The sequence below is a fragment of the Orcinus orca genome, chromosome 6, assembly GCF_937001465.1.
Source record: "Orcinus orca chromosome 6, mOrcOrc1.1, whole genome shotgun sequence".
NCBI classification, from domain to species: Eukaryota; Metazoa; Chordata; class Mammalia; order Artiodactyla; family Delphinidae; genus Orcinus; species Orcinus orca.
Genome location: NC_064564.1, coordinates 19,756,093 through 19,778,663, shown reverse-complemented (window position 1 = coordinate 19,778,663; position 22,571 = coordinate 19,756,093). Strand labels below are relative to the sequence as shown.

At 51.4% G+C, this 22,571-nt stretch overlaps 1 protein-coding gene across 1 annotated transcript; it reads left to right on the top strand.

Moving 5' to 3' along the window:
* Positions 1 to 5,094: 5,094 nt before the first annotated feature.
* On the top strand, positions 5,095 to 22,359 carry R3HCC1 (R3H domain and coiled-coil containing 1). Its single transcript, XM_033429600.2, has 9 exons — positions 5,095 to 5,190; positions 12,924 to 13,148; positions 13,490 to 13,617; positions 15,407 to 15,544; positions 16,270 to 16,867; positions 17,829 to 18,001; positions 19,253 to 19,323; positions 21,052 to 21,147; positions 22,037 to 22,359. Exons 1-9 carry the CDS (start codon positions 5,095 to 5,097, stop codon positions 22,171 to 22,173), a joined length of 1,662 nt encoding a protein of 553 aa, XP_033285491.2. The 3' UTR covers positions 22,174 to 22,359.
* Positions 22,360 to 22,571: the final 212 nt, after the last annotated feature.

The following is a 22,571-nucleotide window of genomic DNA, read 5'->3' as shown; positions in this document are numbered from 1 at the left end:
TTTCACAGATGAAGACACGGAAGCTTTGGTGACTTGCCCAAGGCACAGAGTTCACAGGGGAACTTAGGACTGCTGTCTTCCGCGTTGGTAGTCTCTCAGTACACCAGGCTCCTCTTAAGGCAGGCTCTCAAAAACCATGTAACTCCAAAGTACGCCACTTCCCGTGGTCGGTGGTGGGTGGGTGGTAGTCGGGTGTGTCAGTGCTTTGAGCTGGCAGCTCAGCTTCCTCTGGCTGTCAGTGCTGTGATTACACAGACTTCTGTGTGTAGAAAGCCACCTCCTAACTGGCTGGCCGGTTTCCAGTTTTTAGGGAAGCCAGGACAGCCTTCACACTGTTCCGTTGCTGATATGCGCCATAACGGTAATCTTTCTTGACTGGTGTTTTATAGCAGGCACATCAACTGTGCAGAAAAAATTCGCAGCTCTGGGCTGCCTTATATTTCCTGAAGGAGCCAGACTTAGGGCCCTTGTGAGATAACCAGTGCTGTGATTTGGTGACATGATACCCCCAAAGCATGTTGTGAACTGCAGGGCGGATCAAACCTCAGCTAGTGGATTCCCATCCCTCTGCACAGTGTAATGAGTGTAGGCCTGCTTACTGGGCTAGCCTAGGATAATAATGGGCTAGCCTAGGATAACAGAAATGTATTTAGATTATACATGTTGGAAGAGAATTCAGCCACACAGAAGTACCATGCTGCAGTTCTCGACCCAGGAAAGTTAAAAATTAACAAACTCAAGGGACTTGCCTGGTGGTGCAGTGGTTAAGACTCCTAGCTCCCAATGCAGGGGGCCTGGGTTCGATCCCTGGTCAGGGAACTAGATCCCATATGCATGCTGCAACTGAGAGTTCACATGCCACAACTAAGGAGCCGGTGAGCTGCAACTAAGGAGCCTGCCTGCTGCAACTAAGACCGGCGCAACCAAATAAATAAATAAATAAAAATTTAAAACAAAACACAAACTCAAGTGATGTGCCTATTACATGTGAGCTAACAGATCAGAGGAGGAAAGAAGGAAGCTTTAGTTTGGGGCCCTGCCTTTCAGGAACTTAAAGTCAGAGGAAGGGTGTCTTAGTCAGTGCAGGCTGCTATAACAAAATGCCATAGACTGAGTGACTTACAAGCAACAACAATTTATTTCTTATAGTTCTGGAGGCTGGAAGTCGGATATCAGAGTGCCAGCATGGTCTGGTTCTGGTGAGGGCCAGCCCTCTTCTGGGTTGGAAATGGCCCCCTTCTCATATCCTCACATGATGAAAAGAGGGCAAGGGAGCTGTTTGGCATCTCCTTTATAAGGGCACTAATCCCATTCATGAGGGCTCTACCCTAACGGCCTGATTACTGCCCCCCAAAGGCCTTACCTCCTAATACCATTACATTGGGGTTAGGATTTCAACATATGAATTTGGGGAAGACACAAACGTTCAGTCTATAGCAAAGGGTAATTCCAAGGTATCAGCACAATGAAGGATTAGTATAGCACTAGGAATTTGTAGAGCAGCGGTTGGATGGGTTGGGAGGAGAATGCCCAATCTTGGACTCTGGTTCCTATTTTAATGCAATAATAAAAAAAATGAACAGTGGCTAACATTTATTGGGTGCTTACTGTCTGCTGGACACTACAGGTTGGGCTCTTCAGAAGCAGGCCTGGAGACAGAGTTTGGGGTATCAGGGTCACCACCTGTGAAGGAAAAGGGGAAGAAGCACGATTAGGGAGAAGAGCTCAATCTACAATGCAGGCCCCCTAAACTCTTGGTCACACTGGTGGAAAATTCTAGAGCAAGTCTTGTCCGTGAATGTCCCGTATCAAGCAGAAACAGCTAGGCCTTTATCCATCCCTACCCTTCTCCCTCAGTCATCAGGTACTCCTGGCAAGGGCCTGACCTCAGCTGGGTGGCTCTCTGCAGCTGGGGCAGCCTAGAAGGAGCTGACAGCTGGCTGGGAGGCTGTTGACTGCACTCCCTGCAGCTGGGCAGCAAATCCTTGAAGGGCGCCCTGGACAGTGCATCTCCATGACTCTCTGGCTGTGCTAAGATCTTTGAATGTATTTAATCTTCCCAATGAGACAGGTACTGTTACTTCACAAATGAGTTAACAGAGGCTTAGAAATGGTAAATAGGGCTTCCCTGGTGGTGCAGTGGTTGAGAATCTGCCTGCCAATGCAGGGGACACAGGTTCGAGCCCTGGTCTGGGAAGATCCCACATGCTGCGGAGCAACTAGGCCCGTGAGCCACAACTACTGAGCCTGTGCGTCTGGAGCCTGTGCTCCGCAACAAGAGAGGCTGCGATAGTGAGAGGCCCCAGCACCGCGATGAAGAGTGGCCCCCGCTTGCCACAACTAGGGAAAGCCCTCGCACAGAAATGAAGACCCAACACAGCCATAAATAAATAAATAAAAAGCCAAGTATTTGAAGCCCTTTAAAATAAAATAAAATAAATAAATAAATTTTAAAAAGAAATGGTAAATAATTTGTCCAGGGTTACCAGTGGATGATTGTGGCTGTGATTTATAATAAGAAATATATACGTGGTCTTTGTCCCTGTTTCTGGCACAGAGCTCCTAAAACCCTTGGAATTTCGTAAGCAATGAGAACAAAAAAGATGTCTTGATGTTTATAAAAACTTCTTTCAGCCATACCTGAGTTTATGTTAATGAGGTGGCCAACCACATGATAAGAACATTCATTCTCCCCCACCCCCGCCCCAACCCCCAGAGAAGGGAGAGGGGATAGAGGTTGAGTTCAATCAGCAATGGCCAATGATCTAATCAATACTGCCTAGGTAATGAAGCCTCCATAAAATCCCAAAAAGATTCAGAGAGCTTCCAGGTTGGGTAACCAAAATGCTTTCACATGCCACCACATGGGGCCCCAAATTCCACAAGGATAGAAGCGCCTTTGTTTGAGACCTCACCCTATGTATCTCTCCATCTGGCTGTTGATTCATATTCTTTAATAGCCTTTTGTAATAAACCAGAGCAGGTTTCCTGAGTCCTGTGAGCTGCCCTAGCAAATTAATTGAACCCAAAGAGGGGGTGTGGGAATCTCTGATTTATAGCCAGTCCGTCAGAAGTATAGGTAACAACCTGGACTTGTGATTGGCATCTGAAGCTGGGTAGGGGAGGTCATTCTTGTGGGACTGAGCCCTTAACCTCCGGGATCTGATGCTATCTCCCAGTAGATACTATTAGCACGGAGTTGAATTGTAGGACACCCAGCAGGTGTCCAAGAATTGCTTGATGGTGTGGGGAAAACTCTCCACATCCCTACACGGTGCAGCTGGGTAAAGAACCCCTTTTAATGATGGAGAGAGGCTTTAGCTGGGCGAATCTAATTTTTGCATTCTTCTCCTTTCCTCTTTTTCTGCTCTAGTCCCAATTAGGGCAAGAGTTGGCTGTGATTCTGATCATCCTACCAGATTTATGAAGCGCACACACATACCATGTTGTTTCCTGAAAACTGCAGCTTTTCCGCAAGTTTCATATGAATAATTCCCTTTGATTGTAGGAGAGGACTGGAAGAGAAACTTCCAGAAACCAGAACCGAATTTGTTTTTGTTTTTGTTTACCAGGAGCACCAACTAGAGCTTCTGGGGGTGGGGCCCTTTATAGAATGGACCCAAATCTCAGCTGTCTTTACCAGTTTCCAGGATTAGAAGCGAGCTGCAGGAATCGTCCTCGGCATTAATGAGAGGATGACGGGGGAAGAGGTGAGATTCCTTAGCGCCCTGTTCTGATTCTCTGTCACTGATACTGCATACGGGGTTCTCTGGCGTCAGGCTCCCGCAGGCCCCTCCCTCGTCTCAAAACACCGCTATAGCAAGAGAACATTGCTTCTGGTCCTCCAGAGTCCAGCGAGGAGCCATGGTGGGAAGAGGTGATCCTTCTAGAAAAAAAGCCTCCAAAGTCGGGGTTATGTTCAGAGTCGCTCTTGTCCAGTCTCTACTCGGTGGGGTGCCCGTGAGGCTGGTAGAGGGCAGGCACTTGGGGAGGCGGGAAAGGGGCGGGGACTCGGGGAGGGGTCGCGAAGGGGCCTGGAGCGCGCGCAGTTAGCCCTCTGGGAGAGCCGATCCCGTCCCTACTGGCGCTTACTCTGCGACGCAGGCTCGGCGCAGGAGCGGAGCTCAGCTCTGGGTCACCGGACCCCCGGGGAAGGAGGTGCGAGCGAATCCTGCGCTCCAGAGGAAGTGGGCGTGTGGGTACCCGGCCGCGGGGCTCTGGAGTGGGGCGCGTGTCTCGTTTTGCTGCGAACGCTGGATGCCAGGCGCGGGGAACCATCGGTCAGAAAAGTCTCCGGAGTCGGGTCTCCGGAGTCGGGTCCTCGGGGGAAGGCGACCGAGCAAGATGGAAAGTCCGCTCTTATAGGATCCTTGCGCCCCCGGTCGGGCCCTGCCTGTCCCACATAACGCTTCCCTCTCCAGCCGTTTCTTGCGCCCAGGCCTTTCATGTCCCCACGTCGGTCCCTGGCGCAGATTCTGGGCCCTTACTGGGCCCGTACTGGCGTCTTCCTCGACGTTGGGAGGAGTCCGGGAACCACGGACCAAGACCTCCCTGCTCCCTTCACCGGGTAAAAATCCAGGACGTCCTATTCTTTGCGCTGTGCAAGGACCTCCTCCAACAGCGGGATCCTGCCAGGGGCACCTCCTCAGCGCAGGGAGAAGGACCCCGCAGGAAGCCGGGGGTGCATTTGGTTGATTTTAAGGGAGAAGGCTGGTGCCTCCGTCCTGGCCTCACGACCTGGCCTTTGTTCCAAATCTCGGCCCTGCTCGGAAGCCTCCAGAACTCCCAGCCAGGAAGCCTTCACGGTGGCACCAGAGGTGACCAAGGCCCTAGTCCAGCAGAGGGCAGAGCAGGGGTGAGGCAGGCCCACTACGCGTTGGCGTCAGTGCGGGGCTCCTCTGATTTCTCACCTGTACGCTGCTGAGAAACGTCCTGGTGTGTGCTGGCGTCTTGCACTTTTGCCACCAGCGTGCACAAAAGGTCATCTTGGACCTCCTGGTGGCTCTGCTGGTGATGACTTGGAAAGTGCCAACCCAGGCAGCTGGCTACTAGCCCTTTGGGGACGTGTGTGACATCTGACTGGCCTTTGGCGTCATGTGCTCCACTGCCTTTATCCTGCACTTGTGCCTCAGCAGCCCCTTCAACTACCAGCAGCATGTGACCCGCAGGGCTGCTTTGGTGGCCATTGTGGTGACTGAAGGTGACACTTCAGTTTTCCTATCCTTCATCCCTGGCAAATGGAGCAGCTGGCATAGGGCAGAGCCAGCCTAACAGTACAGAGCTCCCTATCTGGGTTCAAAGATGCACCCCGAGCCTCAGCTTCACCTGTGCAGTAGCCTGCTCAATGATGGTCATGGTGGTAGCAGGCTGAGGGCAGCGGGGGCCCATGCTCAGCCAGGACCCGCAGTCACTTGATGGACATTGTGACATCCTCCCTTCCCCTCATAGGGTAGGGGTTGGGCAAACAGGATGGAGTGGCCCTTTCTGATTTTGTCTAGAAATTGTGTTGGGTGGTAGAGGAAGGTCACCACCTAAGGCCGGCAGCAGGACCTGTGACTTTGTGGCCTTGGACCCTGGGGCCCATGGCTAGAGGAGATCAGGAGAGCCTTTGATCTGGTTCTTTTGGAGCTGGAGTTCCTAGGATGCCTCACCTGTATGCAGGGGGTCCCATCTCCACCAGCCTTCTACCGTGCTAGGTGCTTTACGTGGGTTAACCTCATTATGGATTAATTCATCTCTGAGGCCTCAGTGAGACCAGAGCTCTTATCCCCATTTCACAGATGAAGAAACTAAAACAGAGAGATGGTTAACCAATTTGCTTAGAGTCACACAGCTAACAAGTAATCAAACCAGTATTCGAACAGATAGTCTGACCCCAAAACTTGCCCTGATGACCACCATGCTATGCTAGGCTAATGGGAGGAGGGAGAGTTTGGGATGGAATGCCTATCTTTTTTTTGGCTATTTTAATAAATTACTTAGGACTTGCTTCCTTCTTATGTGTTTATGGAGGCATTTACTCATTCTGTACAAAATACAGTCGTATGTGTCCTCAGTCTGGCTTTTCTCTTGTTCCACGGGCAGAGATGCTTGTTTGCTGTCACTGCGGTGGGTGGGTGTTTGGAGCCGCCCTCATTCTCACTGGGGACAACTGTGGGCTGGCTTTCTGTGTGTGCAGGGATGGGCCAGCGTGACCCAGGGCAGGCAGGAGACGAGAGATCTGAGTTCTGGCTCCATCACTGCAGGCAGGTGTGACGTAAGGAAAGATCCAATGGAATAATTATTTCTGTTTAGCCTGCCTCAAAGGGAGGTGTTGCAAAGAAATGGGAACTTTGTAAATGCTTTCTGAAAGTATCAAGTGCTACCTAAATGAAGGGCATCATGAAGGTGGGGTTCTCCAGACTGCCTCCTCTGGAATCAGGGCCACTTCCCCCAGGTGGCTGAGCCATTGTCTTATGAAACCTCAGTCTCAAACACAAATCAGGCATCTGCCCTGCTGTGGCCTGACCCCCTCCCTACTTGGGTCTTTGAGCTGGGCTCTGGAAGGGGAGGAAAGGTTGAACTGGCTCTGCCATTTATTAGCTGTTTGAGCTTGGGCAAGTCACTTAGCCTCTCTAATGTCTTCATCTATAAAATGAGGATGACAATTATACCACCACATAGCACTGTTGTGAGCAATGAGTTAAATTATGCAAAGGGCATAGATGGTGCCTGGTACAGAGTAAGCCAATTCAACACGTGTTAGCTCTCAGACCCTTATATAGGCCTTGTAGTCCTCCAGACAGGTCTATCCAGGGCCCTTCTGAGTTCATTGTGGAACTCTCCTCTCTTGCCGGTGGGCGACTGTGTGGGATGTCCTAAGAGATGTGTAAAGCAGAGTTTGTATTTTGTTTTGTTTCACGTAATGCTTGTATCTGGATAGCCCGTCACATGCTTCTCTATACCTCTTTGTGTCTGTGCCCCACTGCAGTGTTCTGCTGATACACATTAGATTAAAAATAAACACCAAGATCCTCATAGTCAAATATTGACTAATAAATTATGTAAAGACATTTTAAAGAATTAAGCAAATAAGAGTCTAGATTTTCATTAGAAATTCTTAGTTTTCACCCAGTTCTCTTAGGACAGATCATCTGCAATCTATTGCAAATTCACTTGTAAGGGTGCACTGGGCTGGATCATGGGATTGTCCTTTAAAAAAATATTATGGGCTTCCCTGGTGGCGCAGTGGTTGAGAGTCCGCCTGCCGATGCAGGGGACTCGGGTTCGTGCCCTGGTCCGGGAAGCTCCCACATGCCGCGGAGCGGCTGGGCCAATGAGCCATGGCCGCTGAGCCTGCGCGTCCAGAGCCTGTGCTCTGCGGCGGGAGAGGCCACAACGGTGAGAGGCCCGCGTACCGCAAAAAAAAAAAAAAAAAAAATTATACATTCTTCCTGTCTTCTTTTCCTTTTCTTTTTTTGCTTTATATCTTTATTAAGGCAAAGAGACACAATTTTTCTTTTGCTATCCTTTACCTCTTTTTCTTTGTACTTTATGTGAGATAGAGTTTTTATATGATTATTATTTTCCTGTGATGATTTGAAAGCTACAGATTGTATTTCTAGTCTTTCAGTGGTTACCTTCAAATTTTTAGCATATGGATTTAACTATACATTTTTCTAACAAATTCTAAAATTCTTCCTTACCTCTCTCTTTTCCCTTTCAAGAATTTGAAGATGTTCTAGCTATGCATTGAATACCACCCCCTGCCCATCTTTTTATTGTTGGCTTCAGTTTGGCTTGAGAAAAATAAATGTTTTATTATGGCAGGTTTCAACCATACACAATAATGAGGAGAATAGTGTACCTATCACCCAGTTTCAATAATGATCTGCATTTTGCCAATCTTGTTTCACCTGTAATTCCTCACTTCTCCCCTCCCCAACATATTTTAGAGCAAATCTAAGACATCATGCCATTTCATCCATACACACTTTAGTATGAAAAAACAGATGAAAAACGTAACTACAGTAACAATAGACACACCGGAAAAGTAAGAACAGTCCTTCATATCGTCTAGTACCCAGGCTGTATTCAGATTTCCCTGACTTGTCAAACATGTCCGATAGTAAATTGGTTTGTCCAAATCTGGCTCTACAAAGGCCCATCTCTTGCATTTGATTGACAAGTCTTTTCTTAGCATTAGTAGTTCTTTTGTTTTCTTGGGTGTTTTTTTTTTCATGTATTAGAGTTTTGGTTTGTAAAGTTCTTTTGTGGGTGGTTTTTCCTCTTTCTTTGAGCTCACTCATCCTTGCCTGGTGTTTCTGTGCTTGCCTGCCCCAGGACACCCAGTTAAGAACCAGGTTTTTCCTTGGCAGCTAAGAACCATGTCGTTCCTGGGGATACCATTGACCCAGTTGGCTAGCAGGTGGCTTGCCCAAGGAATTCTTCACAAGGCAACATCTTTGGTCTTTTACCTTCCGGAAAAAGCCATAGATAGCTCCTTGGGGTGGTCAAATGTAGCTTTATTCTGTGTAACTGCATAAATGGGGACACTCCCCCTCTATCCCTAGCTTTACGTGGTTGGGTGGCTTTGATCACCTCCTCGCATGGGGCACTTTTATTCCTTTTTAATCCACGTGGACTGAAACCCCAGAGGCCTCTGCTGGTTTCCAGACCAGAGCCCAGCTGGCTCGTAGCCTTAGCCACGAGCACGAGCATTCCCTGCACGGTGTTCCCCAGGCACACTGACCATGTTTTGAGCACAGCTATGTCTTTCCCATCTACATGCTTTTATAAAACAATGCCAAGTTGCTTGGAAGTCCGCTCACGTGATGTTCCACCTTAGGGAACATCAGGTACTGGGAGATCTTTTTTACTCATTCATTCATTCAACAAATGATTATTGAATGCCCACCAGGTGCCAAGCATTGTGCTTCTCTTCCTGTAATTCCTCCTGGCTTCTGCCTCTCCACGAAGCTGCAAGTGCTTCTGTGCTCCTTGGCCTCAGGGAGGTTGGTCTTTCAAAGCTTGGGCAGATACTGCCTGCTAGTCACTGACCTTCCTGAATTCTGTTCTCCTAGAGTTTGAGCACCTTTAGGAGATTCTACTAGGAGTCCCGGAGAGGAGAGGGGATCGTATTTGCAGGAGAAAGCGTAGAGGAAATTTGGGGAAACAGAAAAGAGATGGGGTCTGTGGATCCTAGCATCAGTGAGGACCCATCCCCCAAGTCATTGGCAAGACTTCAAAGGAAATGGGTTGTGTGTTTCACCGGGGGAGGCTGGATGCAGGCCCCAGGTTTCTAGTCTCAGCATAGATTCCTATGCCCCGTCCATGACACAGAAGCAGAGAGCCACCCAGAATCCACGGGACCACTATGGGCTTAGACAGTGAGGGTCTTAGAGGCAACCACTTCCAGTAGGTTCCATGTGAAAGTAACCAGAGTGAAAAAATCTCAACTGGTTATAGTTCTTAAACACAGACAAGACAGAGCAGCCAGAAAAGAGCCAGAGGGGGCTTCCCTGGTGGCGCAGTGGTTGAGAGTCCGCCTGCCGATGCAGGGGACACGGGTTCGTGCCCCGGTCCGGGAAGATCCCACATGCCGCGGAGCAGCTGGGCCCGTGAGCCACGGCTGCTGAGCCTGCGCGTCCGGAGCCTGTGCTCTGCGGCGGGAGAGGCCACAACAGTGAGAGGCCCGCGTACCGCAAAAAAAGAAAGAAAGAAAGAAAGAAAAGAGCCAGAGGAAGAGCATCGTAGGCAGAGGGAACAGCCATTGCCAAGCTCTTGAGTCAGGAAAGAACTTGTAATGGAGGAACAGAAAGGAGGCCAGCATGGCTGGGATGTAATGGACAAGGAGAAGGGTACCCGGTAGTGAGGTGGAGTTATGCTAAGGTGAGGCATTTCAAGCACCCAGGGCACAAAGCTTAAGGCGGCACTTGCTCTCAGGTTCATGGCTCCCTGCCTCAGCCTAGTCCAGGCCTGGAGAAGGCCAGATCACTTAGAGCCTGGTAATAAGTTATTTTAATACATTGGGGAGCCATTAAAGGATTTTATGCGGTGGAGAGAATGATGTGATTAGGTTCACCTTTTGACAGATCACTCTGGTAACTTGTTATGGGAGAGCTTCAAGACAATCCCACAAAAGGGGACTGAGGACCATGGCCCTGTCATTACCAAGTCTTAATATTCATTTTTCCTCCTGTCCCTCAGACCCCATTGTGGCAACAGGCTCTGATGTGTGGTGGTGCTTGGGCCTGGGGAAGAGAGATCTGGCTTTGGAGGTGGGTGTGTAAACATCTGCAAAGTCACGTCAGGTAAGGATCCCTGGCAGGAGCTTGGGGGCTGAGATGAGGACAGACCTGAGCCCCGCAGGTCAAGGGCCAGACTCCCCCGCAATCCCAAACCCCATCTGAATTCCTGTTACTCTGGCCCTTTAAGAAAGGAGCTAGAACTCAGGCTAGCCTGAGGCTATGGTCTCCTGGGAACCAAAGGACAACAAAGGCATCAGAGATTTGGGGGATAAGGACAGATGCCAATCTGGTAGAGCAGGACTGGGGGTGGATTTCTCATTTCTTTCTTCCTCTGGCCCGGCCATCACCTCTTCCAGCCCTGGCTCTTCTCCACACATTCTTGCTTACAGGAGTTTCTTAGTTGATTCTCTTGAATTTTTAGGTGAAAAAAAAAATCAAATATTCTGCAAACAGTGATACTTTGGTCTCATCAAATTTCCAAACTTTCCAGTTTTTCTTTCATTCTTTCACCAAGTTGCTTTGGTGCTTGCATCTGCAAGCCACTTGAATTTTTTCTTTGTATTCTACCTATATAGAGTTTTTTTTTTTCAATGCCCAGAGAAAATAATTTTACCACCATCTGTATCAGGCATCTAGCTATCTAGCTAGCTATTTCTGGAATTCAGTAAACTAATCTGTAGATTCACATTTTTCTTTGTTTCAAAAAAATTTTGTTGCATTTTTTTTTCTGTTCCAATAGCTTTTTTCCTTCCTCAGGTTTATTAACCATGTGTTGCACCTACAATGCAGATTTCTGTATTTATATTTCCTGTAACTGTTTTAATCTCTCTGGTTTTTCTTGGAACTCCATGTAGTTTTGTGTAGAGTTTCCTATGTCTGAGACTGGCTTTTAATTCACAAAAGATTTCTTATAGTTATTTAGATTTTAAGTTATATTAGTTTATGAAAGTAACATTTAAATATCTAGCTTTCATTAAGTTTTAAAATTTAATTTATAAATATTGTAATGTTATTAATGTATCTAATATACTTTATAGAAAATGAAAACAACTTTGATTAACTCAAAATGACAGAACAAATTTATTTCTCTTATACATCTGGTTCCAGTTTTACTCATATTTATGAAGTTATTAAACATTGAATTTGCATTTTATAAATTTGATATATTTGATTTTCCATTTTCATTAGTTGCAAACATCTCTTATTTAAATTTTTATTTTTTTGGCCACGCCACCTGGCTTGTGGGATCTTAATTCCCTGACCAGGGATTGAACCCAGGCCACAGCAGTGAAAGGACCGAGTCCTAACCACTGGACTGCCAGGGAATTCCCTAATTACAAATGCTTATTGAGCAGGTTGTAGAGGCACCTGCAATTATAAGAAATAATACAGGGAGATCCCATGTACCCTTTATCTAGTTTCATTCAATGGCAACAATTATTGTACAATATCACAACCAGAGTACTGACATTGATAAAATCTACCTATCTTATTCATATTTTCTCAATTTTACTTATACTGGTGTGTGTGTATTTAGTTATATATAGCGGTATTATATGTGTAGGTTCTCATGTCCAACACCACAGTCAAGATGTAGAACACAAGGATTCCTCTTACAGTTCTTTTTAGTTACACTCATCTCCCTCCCACCTCCTCTCCCCTCTTCACCTTTTGTTCCCCACTTCAACTGCTAATTTGTTCTCTGTTTCTAAAATTGTGTCATTTCAAAAAGTTTATATAAATGAAATAGACTAAGTAACATTTTAGGATTGGATTTTTTTTTTTCTTTTTTTTTTTTTTGCGGTACGCGGGCCTCTCACTGTTGTGGCCTCTCCCGTTGCGGAGCACAGGCTCCGGACGCGCAGGCCCAGCGGCCATGGCTCACGGGCCCAGCCGCTCCGCGGCATGTGGGATCTTCCCGGACCGGGGCACGAACCCGCATCCCCTGCATCGGCAGGCGGACTCTCAACCACTGCGCCACCAGGGAAGCCCAAGATCCTTTTTATTCTTGAAAAACTATCCAGAAAGATAGTTTTTGTAAATGTGATATAATACCACCATCTTTTTAAAGAAATACTCTGGAAAAAACTGTAAGAGAGCAAAATGCATCTTAATTTTTCTTCATTTTTCTGTTCCCAGCTTTTCCGACCTGGCCTTTTGAGGGACACTCTCCCTGTGGCCTTGCCCATAGCCTACTTCAGGGCCCACTCAGACTGTCCACCCCTGTACTAAAACCTGGGTCTTCAATGCTGTTAACTCAGGGGCCCGCTTGATTCAGGATGATAAAAGGCTTACATTTCAGCAGCTTTCAGGGAAGAGGAGGATTTCAACCCTGGTCTCCTAGATTATAACAGCCCATCCTACACTGTCTGATGGGAAGTATTTCAAATCCTATTTAAGTGGTGGGTGCTGGAGTCATTTTTAGATGTAGCAAGGTAGTATAATTTGATGGCCTGCAAATCACCATTCTAGTGTCTACCCCGCCCTGTTACCCAAAGGCTAGTACACCTTGTCAGTGACCCTTTGGTGTGAGTTGGACCTCTTTGCAGGTTCCATAAATAAGGGTCAAGGAAGGGCAGCGGTGGTCAAAGGGTGATGAAATTCTTGGTGTCCAGAAACTTCCTATTTATTCCTCTTTTACGTTCCTAGGGAGGGGAACAATGAACCGGAAAATCTGGTATCCCCACGACCTAGCATATAGGAGCCACCTCAAAGTATTTGCCAAACTTAATTGATCCTAGGAGACAGTGTGCCCTCCGGGGCAAACCAATCAAGAACACGCCTCTGTCGTTGCTGCCATGCCTCCTCCGGGCCGCATGGTGGCGCTGCGCCTCCGCCGAGGTCCGCGGCGCGGACTCCAGGGCGCGCAGGCTTCTGGGGACCCTCAGAGCTGCGGCGGCGACGCGCGGGGCGCCTGCGGTGAGTGCGGCGGGCGGGCCTGGGGGCGGGTCGCCCCGCTTGCTGGCTCGCAGCAGGCCTAGCGCTACCCCCGGGCCTCTCGCTTACGGGCCGGGGAGTGTCGATCGCGTCGGCTGAGCAGGCCCGAGGCGGCGGCGCGCGAGCCCGGGGACAGCGAAAGCGAGCGCAGCTGGGGCCGGGAGACCCCTGGCTGCCCCACTACTGCCCTGCCTGGCGACCCTCGCCACGTCCCTTCCCCGCCTCGGAGCCCGGCTCCTCTCCGATAGGAGGAGAGACCTTGGCCTTGGTCTAGGGTGGGCCCGGGAGGCGCTCTGATCGCGGCCGTGTCCGTTGCCCCGCAGGTTCTCCCACCTGTCACCCTGGCCCTTCTCTGCTTGGACGGCGTCTTCCTCTCCTCAGCCGAGAATGACTTCGTGCACCGCATCCAGGAGGAGCTGGACCGCTTCCTGCTGCAGAAGCAGCTGTCAAAGTAAGCTGGTGTGATGGTGGCGTCGGGCCCTGGGCTGCTGAAAAGGTCGGGGTTCGCCCAGAGCCTCCTGTGCCCCTTTGCCCAGTGGTGCATCCAAAGTAACGGGCTCGCAGCTGGCTCTGACCTTGGCCTTTAGGTTTAATAATCTGCTCTCAGGCCTCTCCCAGCTGCATCTTTCTTTTTAAAAAATTTTTTAATTATCTATTTTATACATATTAGTGTATATATGTCAATCCCAATCTCCCAGTTCGTATCCCGCCCCCCCCCCGGTGTCCATACGTTTGTTCTCTACATGTGTGTCTTTATTTCTGCCTTGCAAACTGGTTCATCTGTACCATTTTTCTAGATTACACATATATACGTTAATATACGATATTTGTTTTTCTCTTTCTGACTTACTTCACTCTGTATGACAGTCTCCAGATCCATCCACGCCTCTACAAATGACCCAATTTCATTCCTTTTATGGCTGAGTAATATTCCATTGTATATATGTACCACATCTTCTTTATCCATTCGTCTGTTGATGGGCATTTAGGTTGCTTCCATGACCTGGTAAATGGTGCTGCAATGAACATTGGGGTGCATGTGTCTTTTTGAATTATGGTTTTCTCAGGGTATATGCCCAGTAGTGGGATTGCTGGGTCATATGGTAATTCTATTTTTAGTTTTTTAAGGACCCTCCATACCGTTCTCCATAGTGACTGTATCAATTTACATTCCCACCAACAGTGCAAGAGGGTTCCCTTTTCTCCACACCCTCTCCAGCATTTATTGTTTGTAGATTTTCTGATGATACCCATTCTAACTGGTGTGAGGTGATACCTCATTGTAGTTTTGATTTGCATTTCTCTAATAATTAGTGATGTTGAGCAGCTTTTCATGTGCCTCTTGGCCATCTGTATGTCTCGGAGAAATGCCTGTTTAGGTCTTCTGCCCATTTTTGGATTGGGTTGTTTGTTTTTTTAATATTGAGCTGCATGAGCTGTTTATATATTTTGGAGATTAATCCTTTGTCCGTTGATTCATTTGCAAATATTTTCTCCCATTCTGAGGGTTGTCTTTTCGCCTTGTTTACGGCTTCCTTTGCTTTGCAAAAGCTTTTAAGTTTCATTAGGTCCCATATGTTTATTATTGTTTTTATTTCCATTACTCTAGGAGATGGGTCAGAAAAGATCTTGCTGTGATTTATGTCAAAGAGTTCTTCCTATGTTTTCTTCTAAGTGTTTTATAGTGTCTGGTCTTACATTTAGGTCTTTAATCAATTTTGAGTTTATTTTTGTGTATGGTGTTAGGGAGTGTTCTAATTTCATTCTTTTACGTGTAGCTGCCCAGTTTTCCCAGCACCACTTATTGAAGAGACTGCCTTTTCTCCATTGTATATCCTTGCCTCCTTTGTCATAGATTAGTTGACCATAGGTGTGTGGGTTTATCTCTGGGCTTTCTATCCTGTTACATTGATTTATATTTCTGTTTTTGTGCCAAGACACTAATATATTGTCTTGATTACTGTAGCTTTGTAGTATAGTCTGAAGCCAGCTGCACCGTTCACTTGTAACCCTGAGCATCACCCGAGACCGAAGGGGCCCAGCACTGGAAGGGGAGTGGGGCCAGTAGCTCCCTGTCGTAACCTCTATCGGCAGGTCCTTTGCAGTCAGCCTGGGACCCGAGGGGGCAGAGGGAGCCTAGTGTTTAAGCCACCGTTAAACTGGGAGTGGACTCGGTGGGGCTCAGGCCTGGGGGCTGTACCTGGAGCCCCTGCTCAGCACCCCTTCCCGTTTATCCCCAGGGTCCTTCTCTTCCCCCCACTCTCCAGTCGCCTCCGGTACTTGATCCACAGGACAGCAGAGAATTTTGATCTTTTGAGCAGCTTCTCTGTTGGGGAGGGCTGGAGGAGGAGGACGGTCATCTGTCACGTGGACATCAGGTGTGTATCCTGCCTCCTTGGAGGCCCCTCAGCAGCTGTTTGAGCGGGGTGCAGGGGTTGGGGGCTGGTAGGTTGAGCTGGTCAGTGTCTGAGAGGGAACCAGGGCCGGGAGCCCCCAGGCCGCCACCTCTGTCCCCAGCCTCAGGTGCTTAGAGTCAGTGCTGCTTTCTGCTCCAGCAGCGGCGTAGATGTGCATTGTTTGTGGAATTCCTTTAGCAAATTCAGCTTATGCACGCTGGGCCAGAAGAGAGAAAGAGAGAGTGGTTTAAACAGCGGAGGTGTCTGCCCAGCGTTGCTCTCAGTGAGCTTGTGCCCCGCAGAGGCCACGGAACGTGCAAGTACATCTGGGCTTTCACTCACCTGTTTCCACGTGCCTCTTGCAGGATCTTATCATGATGACTGTGATCCTAGCTTTGAAAGTTACATATTTTTTTAATAACGCAGTTCCTAAATGCTAGTACGCACCTTACCCTGTGAGTAAGCGAAGGCTCGGCGGTCTCATATTCGGTTTATAACACTGGAGGGAGAGCTGACTGCTTCGGGCTTGTTCAGGGCATCCAGCCTCCACTCTGATGCCTTGTTAAGGTGTTCTTGAGGGTCATTTTGGCTTTGGTTTTTGCCCAAGGCTGACTTGAGAGCCTCGTGCCTGAATGGCAGGTCGCTCCAGTAAACCATTTTCCTTGGGGCCCAAACACCGCCCTGATCACCGCCTGCTCCTGCTGCAGGTTACCCGGTTCAGATGGGCTCTCTGGCCCCTGCCGCCCTCCTGCTTCCCACCCTAGCAAGTACCGAGGTCCGAGGTCCACCTCAAGCCAGGGAGCGGCTGCTGGTCCCCGAGGAGCGCGGGCCGGCCGGTGGCATCGTGGACGCAAGCCGGACCAGGCTTTGTATGTGCCCCGGGCGCTGCGCAGGCGAGAAGAATGGGCGCCCCTCCCGGCCCCAGGGCTTCAGGGAGATGCTCCAGCTGGCGGGCTCCCAGAAGAGCCCGATGATATCCATGCCGGGGACCACACCTCCGATCAGGAACTTCCTGTGTTGGCGACTCGGGCAGCAGAGGTCCGAAAAGGCCGTAGCAAAAGTGAGAACGAGTCACTGCCAGACCCAGTGGCCACTGAGTCCCCAGGGCCAGAGGATCACTCAGGGACGGGAGACGGGTCGGAGTCGGACACACAGCCTGGGCCCGGTCTGCAGCCAGACTTGGAAGACGGGAGTGGGAGTGAGCTGGAGAGGAGCCTGGCGGCAGAGAAGGAAGAGGACGAGGTGGAAGAGGAGGGGCCGGGCAGCTGCTCCGAGGAGGACGATTACAGTGAGCTGCTGCAGGAGGTGATGAGGCTCTTAAGCCCGGAAAAGGGAGGGCGGAAGTGAGGTGGGTGTAGTCGAGGGTGGATGGGGGCCAAGGGTCATGGTGTGGAAGGGTGGGGGGGCGGGAGCTGGCTGAGCAGGCCTGGGTGTTGGGTGATAGGGGTCCCTTAGGAGATGTGCGGGGAGGGACACAGGGGCCTTGCCCACAGGAGTCAGGACTGACACTGCAGAGGGCAGGAGGCTCAGGGTCTGGGATCAGGGGTGTGGAATTCGGTCCCAGCTCAATCATGTAGGTGCTCTTCGACTGTGGGCAAGTCATTTGGCTTTTCTTAGTCTCAGTTTCCTCATCTGAAAAAATAGCAGGTAATGATACACACGGCCCAAGGTAACATAGATGTGCTCATGCTACAGAATGTACTGCAGATGTTGGTCATGAAAATCACTCTTCTGCCTGAAGCTTTGTCTTACAGATCTTGTACCCTTGGAACTGTGTGTCATGTGTCCGCCCCTGAGCCTGGCCGCGGTGTCAGTTGGGAGGGCGGGCATCCCGTATCGCTATTTTACAGATGAAGGATGGACGCCAGAAAGCCTTGCTTATTATCACATCATTAATGAGAGAAGGAAAGATCCTGGGCCTGCCCAGCTCTGTGACTCACTGATGGCAACTTGGGGCAAAATTACTTCATTCGTTGACTCAGCTTACCCATCTGTAAAGTGGGCCTATAGAATAGGGTTTTCGGGATTCTGTGAAACATGATGTGTGTCCGTGCCAGTCACCCAGTGGGGACTCCCCTAAAACTCATGCTTCTCCATCTTCTGGCCCAGTCTGCCATCCTGCTGTCTTTCCCAGACCCCTACCCGGGGTGCTCACCTCCCTATCTACCCAGAAGCCTGCAGGACTCTCAGCGTGTGATTTTGAGAGCAGTCATTTGGAGTCATGTGTGTCAGAGCTCCCCTCGCTAAAGGGTCTGATCTCTCCCAGATAACGGACAACCTGACCGAGAAGGAGATTCAGGTAGAGAAGATCCACATGGACACGTCCTCCTTCGCAGAGGAGCTGCCTGGAGAGAAGGATTTTGCCCACGTGGTTGAGATCTATGACTTTGAGCCGGCGCTCAAGACCGAGGACCTGCTGGCAGCCTTTTCCGAGTTCCAGTGAGAGGCTTCGGGGAGGTGGGGAGGAGGGGGTGCCCAACTTCTGGAGAGGAGCCAGGACAGCCCTTTGTTGCGGGGGACAGTTGCCTGCCCCTCCCCCGGTGCCCAGCGATCTAGAAAGAAAGGCAGAAAGTGGACGTGGTTGCTCTGGGCTCCATCCTCCTGGGCAGTTGGCTTGCTGACCGTGACTTTGTGGAGGAGGAGAGCTGAGGTTTCGGTTGCAGACACTCTCCAGAGGCCCGAGACCTGGTCCTGCTGGCACCGGGCAGCAGATCTCCGTCCCAGTCCCCCCACACCCACGTGGTGGCCAGGACCCGGCGGGGCCCCTGCCTCCCCTGCTCCACTGACCGTCGGTCAGTCAGCAGGATGGGGCCATTTCCAGGCAGGAACTATATTCCTGGGGTGAACTGGGCTTGAGCGGCCCTGGGGCAGGGTCTGGTGGAGATGGGAGATGGGGATATAGTGAGAGAAAGATTTCTCTTGTTTCCCCGAATTCCTTGGATCCAAATCCAATCTCTTCTCCTTTTTTCTTTTTCTTTCTCCAAATGCTCATTTTCTTTTCTCCAGTCCCCCTTCTCTTTTCCTGCTTAGGCTTTAAAAACATCCCTTTCTTCAGGGCCCCCTTTCTGACTGCTTCCCGAACAGCCTCCCCTTCCCTCCCCAAGCCTGAGCTGGTGGACAGCTCGAGGGGCTCATCAGCTCTCCACCCCTGAGGGCGGAGCCAGACCGGGGCCACTGGTGGTTTCCTTGGCCGGCGTGGCGGTGCCACGGAGAAGCCGTGGGCCCCGGGACTGCTCTGGCTTCCCACGGGGCCCAGACTCAGGGGTGCTTTCCTGAGCAGCAGAAAGAAAGTCGAACAGGGGCAGTTGCATTGACACGCTTGTATTAGGTCCTGTGCCCACCACACAAACCCTTTGCCTGCAGCCTCGGACCCCATGCCCTTGGCCTGGCGTGACGGCACCGGTGAGGAGCCCCCTTCGCCCTTGGCATTGTGTTCTACGAGCTTTGCATCCTGGCTTCCTCAGTTCTAGGAGTGGGGGCCCCATCCGACCACGGGGCTGGTGTCTCTTTCTGAGGCTGACTGTCTGGTCTTCAGAGGAAGTCTGTGCCCGACGGCCATCTCCTTCCCAGAGGACACGGAACTAGTCTTGGGCTCAGAGTGTTTGAGGGTTGGAGGTGGGAGGGCACTTCCTGTAGCAGGAGGGGTTTTGCCCATTTGCTTGCCTCATCCCTCTGTCTCTTCCCCGGCAGAGACAAGGGGTTCAAGATCCAGTGGGTGGACGACACACACGCGCTTGGGGTCTTTCCCTGCCTGGTTTCAGGTGAGGCGGGCCCTCCTCTGATTGCCGTTGGGGAGGGCGGGAGCCTAGGTTTCCCTAGTGGGGATCCCCCAGGTCAGGGTGCAGGCTACCCTGAGCCGGCGGACTGGCAGGGTGTCTCCCAGACCCTCCAGAAGTCCTGGGGGGCAGAGCAGGAGCTGGGCCAGGAAGCTCACGGCCTCGCCTGTTCATCTTCTTGCCTTCAGTTCGGAGGTTTCAGATTCAGGTGACCTTAACTAAGCATGTAGGGCCAAGCCCTACGGACTAACACATACTAAATGAAAGCATATGAAGGCGCCATTTTTTATTTTTATAAATTTTTTTATTTTATTTTTGGCTGTGTTGGGTCTTCATTGCTGTGTGCGGGCTTTCTCTAGTTGCGGTGAGCGGGGGCTGCTCTTCGTTGCTGTGCATGGGCTCTAGGCGCGTGGGCTTCAGTAGTTGTGGCGAGCAGGCTCAGTAGCTGTGGCTCGCGGGCTCTAGAGCGCAGGCTCAGTAGTTGTGGTGCACAGGCTTAGTTGCTCCGCGGCATGTGGGATCTTCCCGGACCAGGGCTCGAACCCGTGTCCACTGCATTGGCAGGCGGATTCTTAACCACTGCGCCACCAGGGAAGTCCCGAAGGTGCCATTTTTATAGGTCAAAAGCATTCAAATATGGCAATTTCATACGGTTTGAGCAGATGCGTCTCATTCCGTTTTCATTACAGCGCCAAGAAGTAGGTCAGGTGACCCCTATTTCACAGATGGGGAGACTGAGTTCCCTGGATGTCAGTGTGTGGTCAGGGTTACGAAGACTCTTGGCGTCAGAGCTGGGGAGGCCAGCCAGCCTCCTGGCTGTAGCCCTGGACGGTGCCCGTCCTCCGTCTTGGCCACTTTCCGGAGCTGCCCCTGCCACGCCACTGCTCAGTTTGGGTGTATTTGTAAAGAGTTGGTACCCCGCCGCCCTTGGCTGGGTTCTCAAAACAACAGCTTCTGAACACAGAGCTGGGCGTGACCACGGCCGGGGTGGGCCCAGCTCTCAGGAGAGGCTGGGGTTTCAGGGAAGGGGGGCAGTGTCTAGGGAGCAAGAGGACTGGGGCGAAGTAGGGGCGTCAACCCCAGGGAGGGAACCACTGAAAGAGAGGCGGGGGCAGGGGGAGGCCCAGAGGCTTTCTGGTCCACGGAAAGGAGGAACAGTGGGCTAGGTGTGGCCACGGCTGCCTTCCGGGCTCCACCAAGCTGTGTGGCACGGGCGGCCACGTCCTGGCCCCAGTTTCCTCATCCCTACGGCGGCTTGGACCCGAAGCCCCTCCCAGCTCTGACCTGCTGTGTCTGTTAAGTGGCCTGAGTGCTCCAAGACCTGGCACAGCTTGGGGCAGTGAGGGCACGTGCCCTGGGAGGGTCTCGAGTCGGGGAAGGGTGGCGTTTGTTTTAAGCTCCCGGGCTTTGGAAGGCGGGGGCCTGCCTCTCCTGACGTCAGAACTGTAGGCTCCCGCGGCTCCCGACCAGCCCGGGGCAGGAACCTGGAAGCAGGGCTCCGAGCGGGCTGTGCACCTGAGAGCGTGGGTGGCCCCGTGCAGGTCTGCGGGCTCAGGGGGCGAGGCAAGCTCATGGGGCAGCCCTGTCCCTGAGCTCTGAATGGGTGTACAGAGCAGCTGCGTGGGCCTCGGGGTGACACGCGTGCTCCTGGGTCCTGCGGAGGCCTCAGCAGGAGGAAGAGGGCATGGCTCCAGATCTGTTGTCTTTCCACAGCTGCTGAGGCCCTGACCAGGGATTTCTCCACGCTCAAGATCCGGCCCCTGATGCAGGGAACCAAGCAGTCCAAGCTGAAGGCCCTGCAGAGGCCAAGTAAGGGAGCCTGTGGTCTGGGTGGGAGGGCTGTGCGCGTGTTCGGTTGGGCGGGGCGGGCCCTTCCCTCCGATTCCCTCCCCTCTTCAGTTCTCTGCTTTAGGGCTCCTGGGCTGCAGTGGCCAGTGGGGTGCTCCTCCCCACCCCAGGGGGGCCCCTCAGCAGTGCTGTCTGCCAGCTGCTCTGTCCCGGGCTTGCCCTCCGCTCACACCTCTCGTGCTGTGGCTCGGGGGGAAGCTTGGTCTTTCTGTGCGGCCGTGGAAGCGGTGTTTTGCTGTAGGGTAAAAAGCTTGGGCTTCCGTGTGATCCTGGCTCTGGCACTTCTGTAAGTTGGCCTTGAGCAAGTCACCTAACGTCTGCGACATAAGCACTGGGGTGAATAAGAAAGCCTGGCACACGTGCCCGCAGCGGTGAGGGGCACACAGGAGATGCCGTATAAATGACATCTCCTCCCCTTTCCTCTCCTCCTTCCAGAAGCACGAGGGGCGCGTTAGAGGCCAGTTTTCCATGGCTGCAAAGCAGTGGCTGCAAAACTGGCCTGGGAGAAGCCTGCCGGGGCGGTCCACATTCTTGTGGGTTACGTGGGCTTTGTCCCAGACTCCTTGGGGACAATAAACATCCTGTCTGTTGACCCAAGAGCTCCAGGTGTCCCATCCTGATTTGCTTTCCCTAGGGGTAGACAGGATTAACACTGCCGCCACAGAGAAACAGGGAGGGCGCAGAGAGGTGATAGGATTAGTCAGGACCCCACAGGGGGCCTGGAGCCCTAGGCGGCCCCCTCTCACCAGCATCTGGTCCTGCTCTAATGGCCTCTGAGGCCGCTGTGTTGCTGGGAGGAGAGGCCATAGCCTTGAATTCAAGTCCGCACCCCATGGGGCTTTCCTTTTAGAGCTTCTGCGTCTGGCAAAGGAGAGACCACAGACAAACACAGCCGTGGCCCGGAGGCTGGTGGCCCGGGCCCTGGGGCTCCAACACAGAAAGAAAGAGCGGCCTGCCGTGGAGCCTTCCCCGACCCTGAGGCCCTGAGAGGCCCAGGCGGCTTGGATTGGCGCCCCCCGACCCCCTCCTCAGCTGGGGCCCCAACACCGCAAGCCTTTACACACACCAGAGCAGCCCTGAGCCATCCTTGGGGCGTCACTGTGGGGCATGGGGGGCTTTACCTTGATCTAGTTCCAGAAGTTGAGAAAAAAATAAAAATGTAAGAATTGTTAAGTGATTGCTTCAAAATGGGATGGTCTGCCGCTGGACACTAGGGGGCGCTGTTCGCTTCCCATTTGAGACCTGCTCTCCTCACTCTAGTTGACTGGGCTCGAGGATCCAGCTGGGCCTCGAAGGCATTTTTGCGCAGAGCCTGCCCAGCTTGGGGGTGTAGGTTACACCTGTTGTGTGACACATGCCCAGTCTCCCCCAGAGCAGCTGTGGGC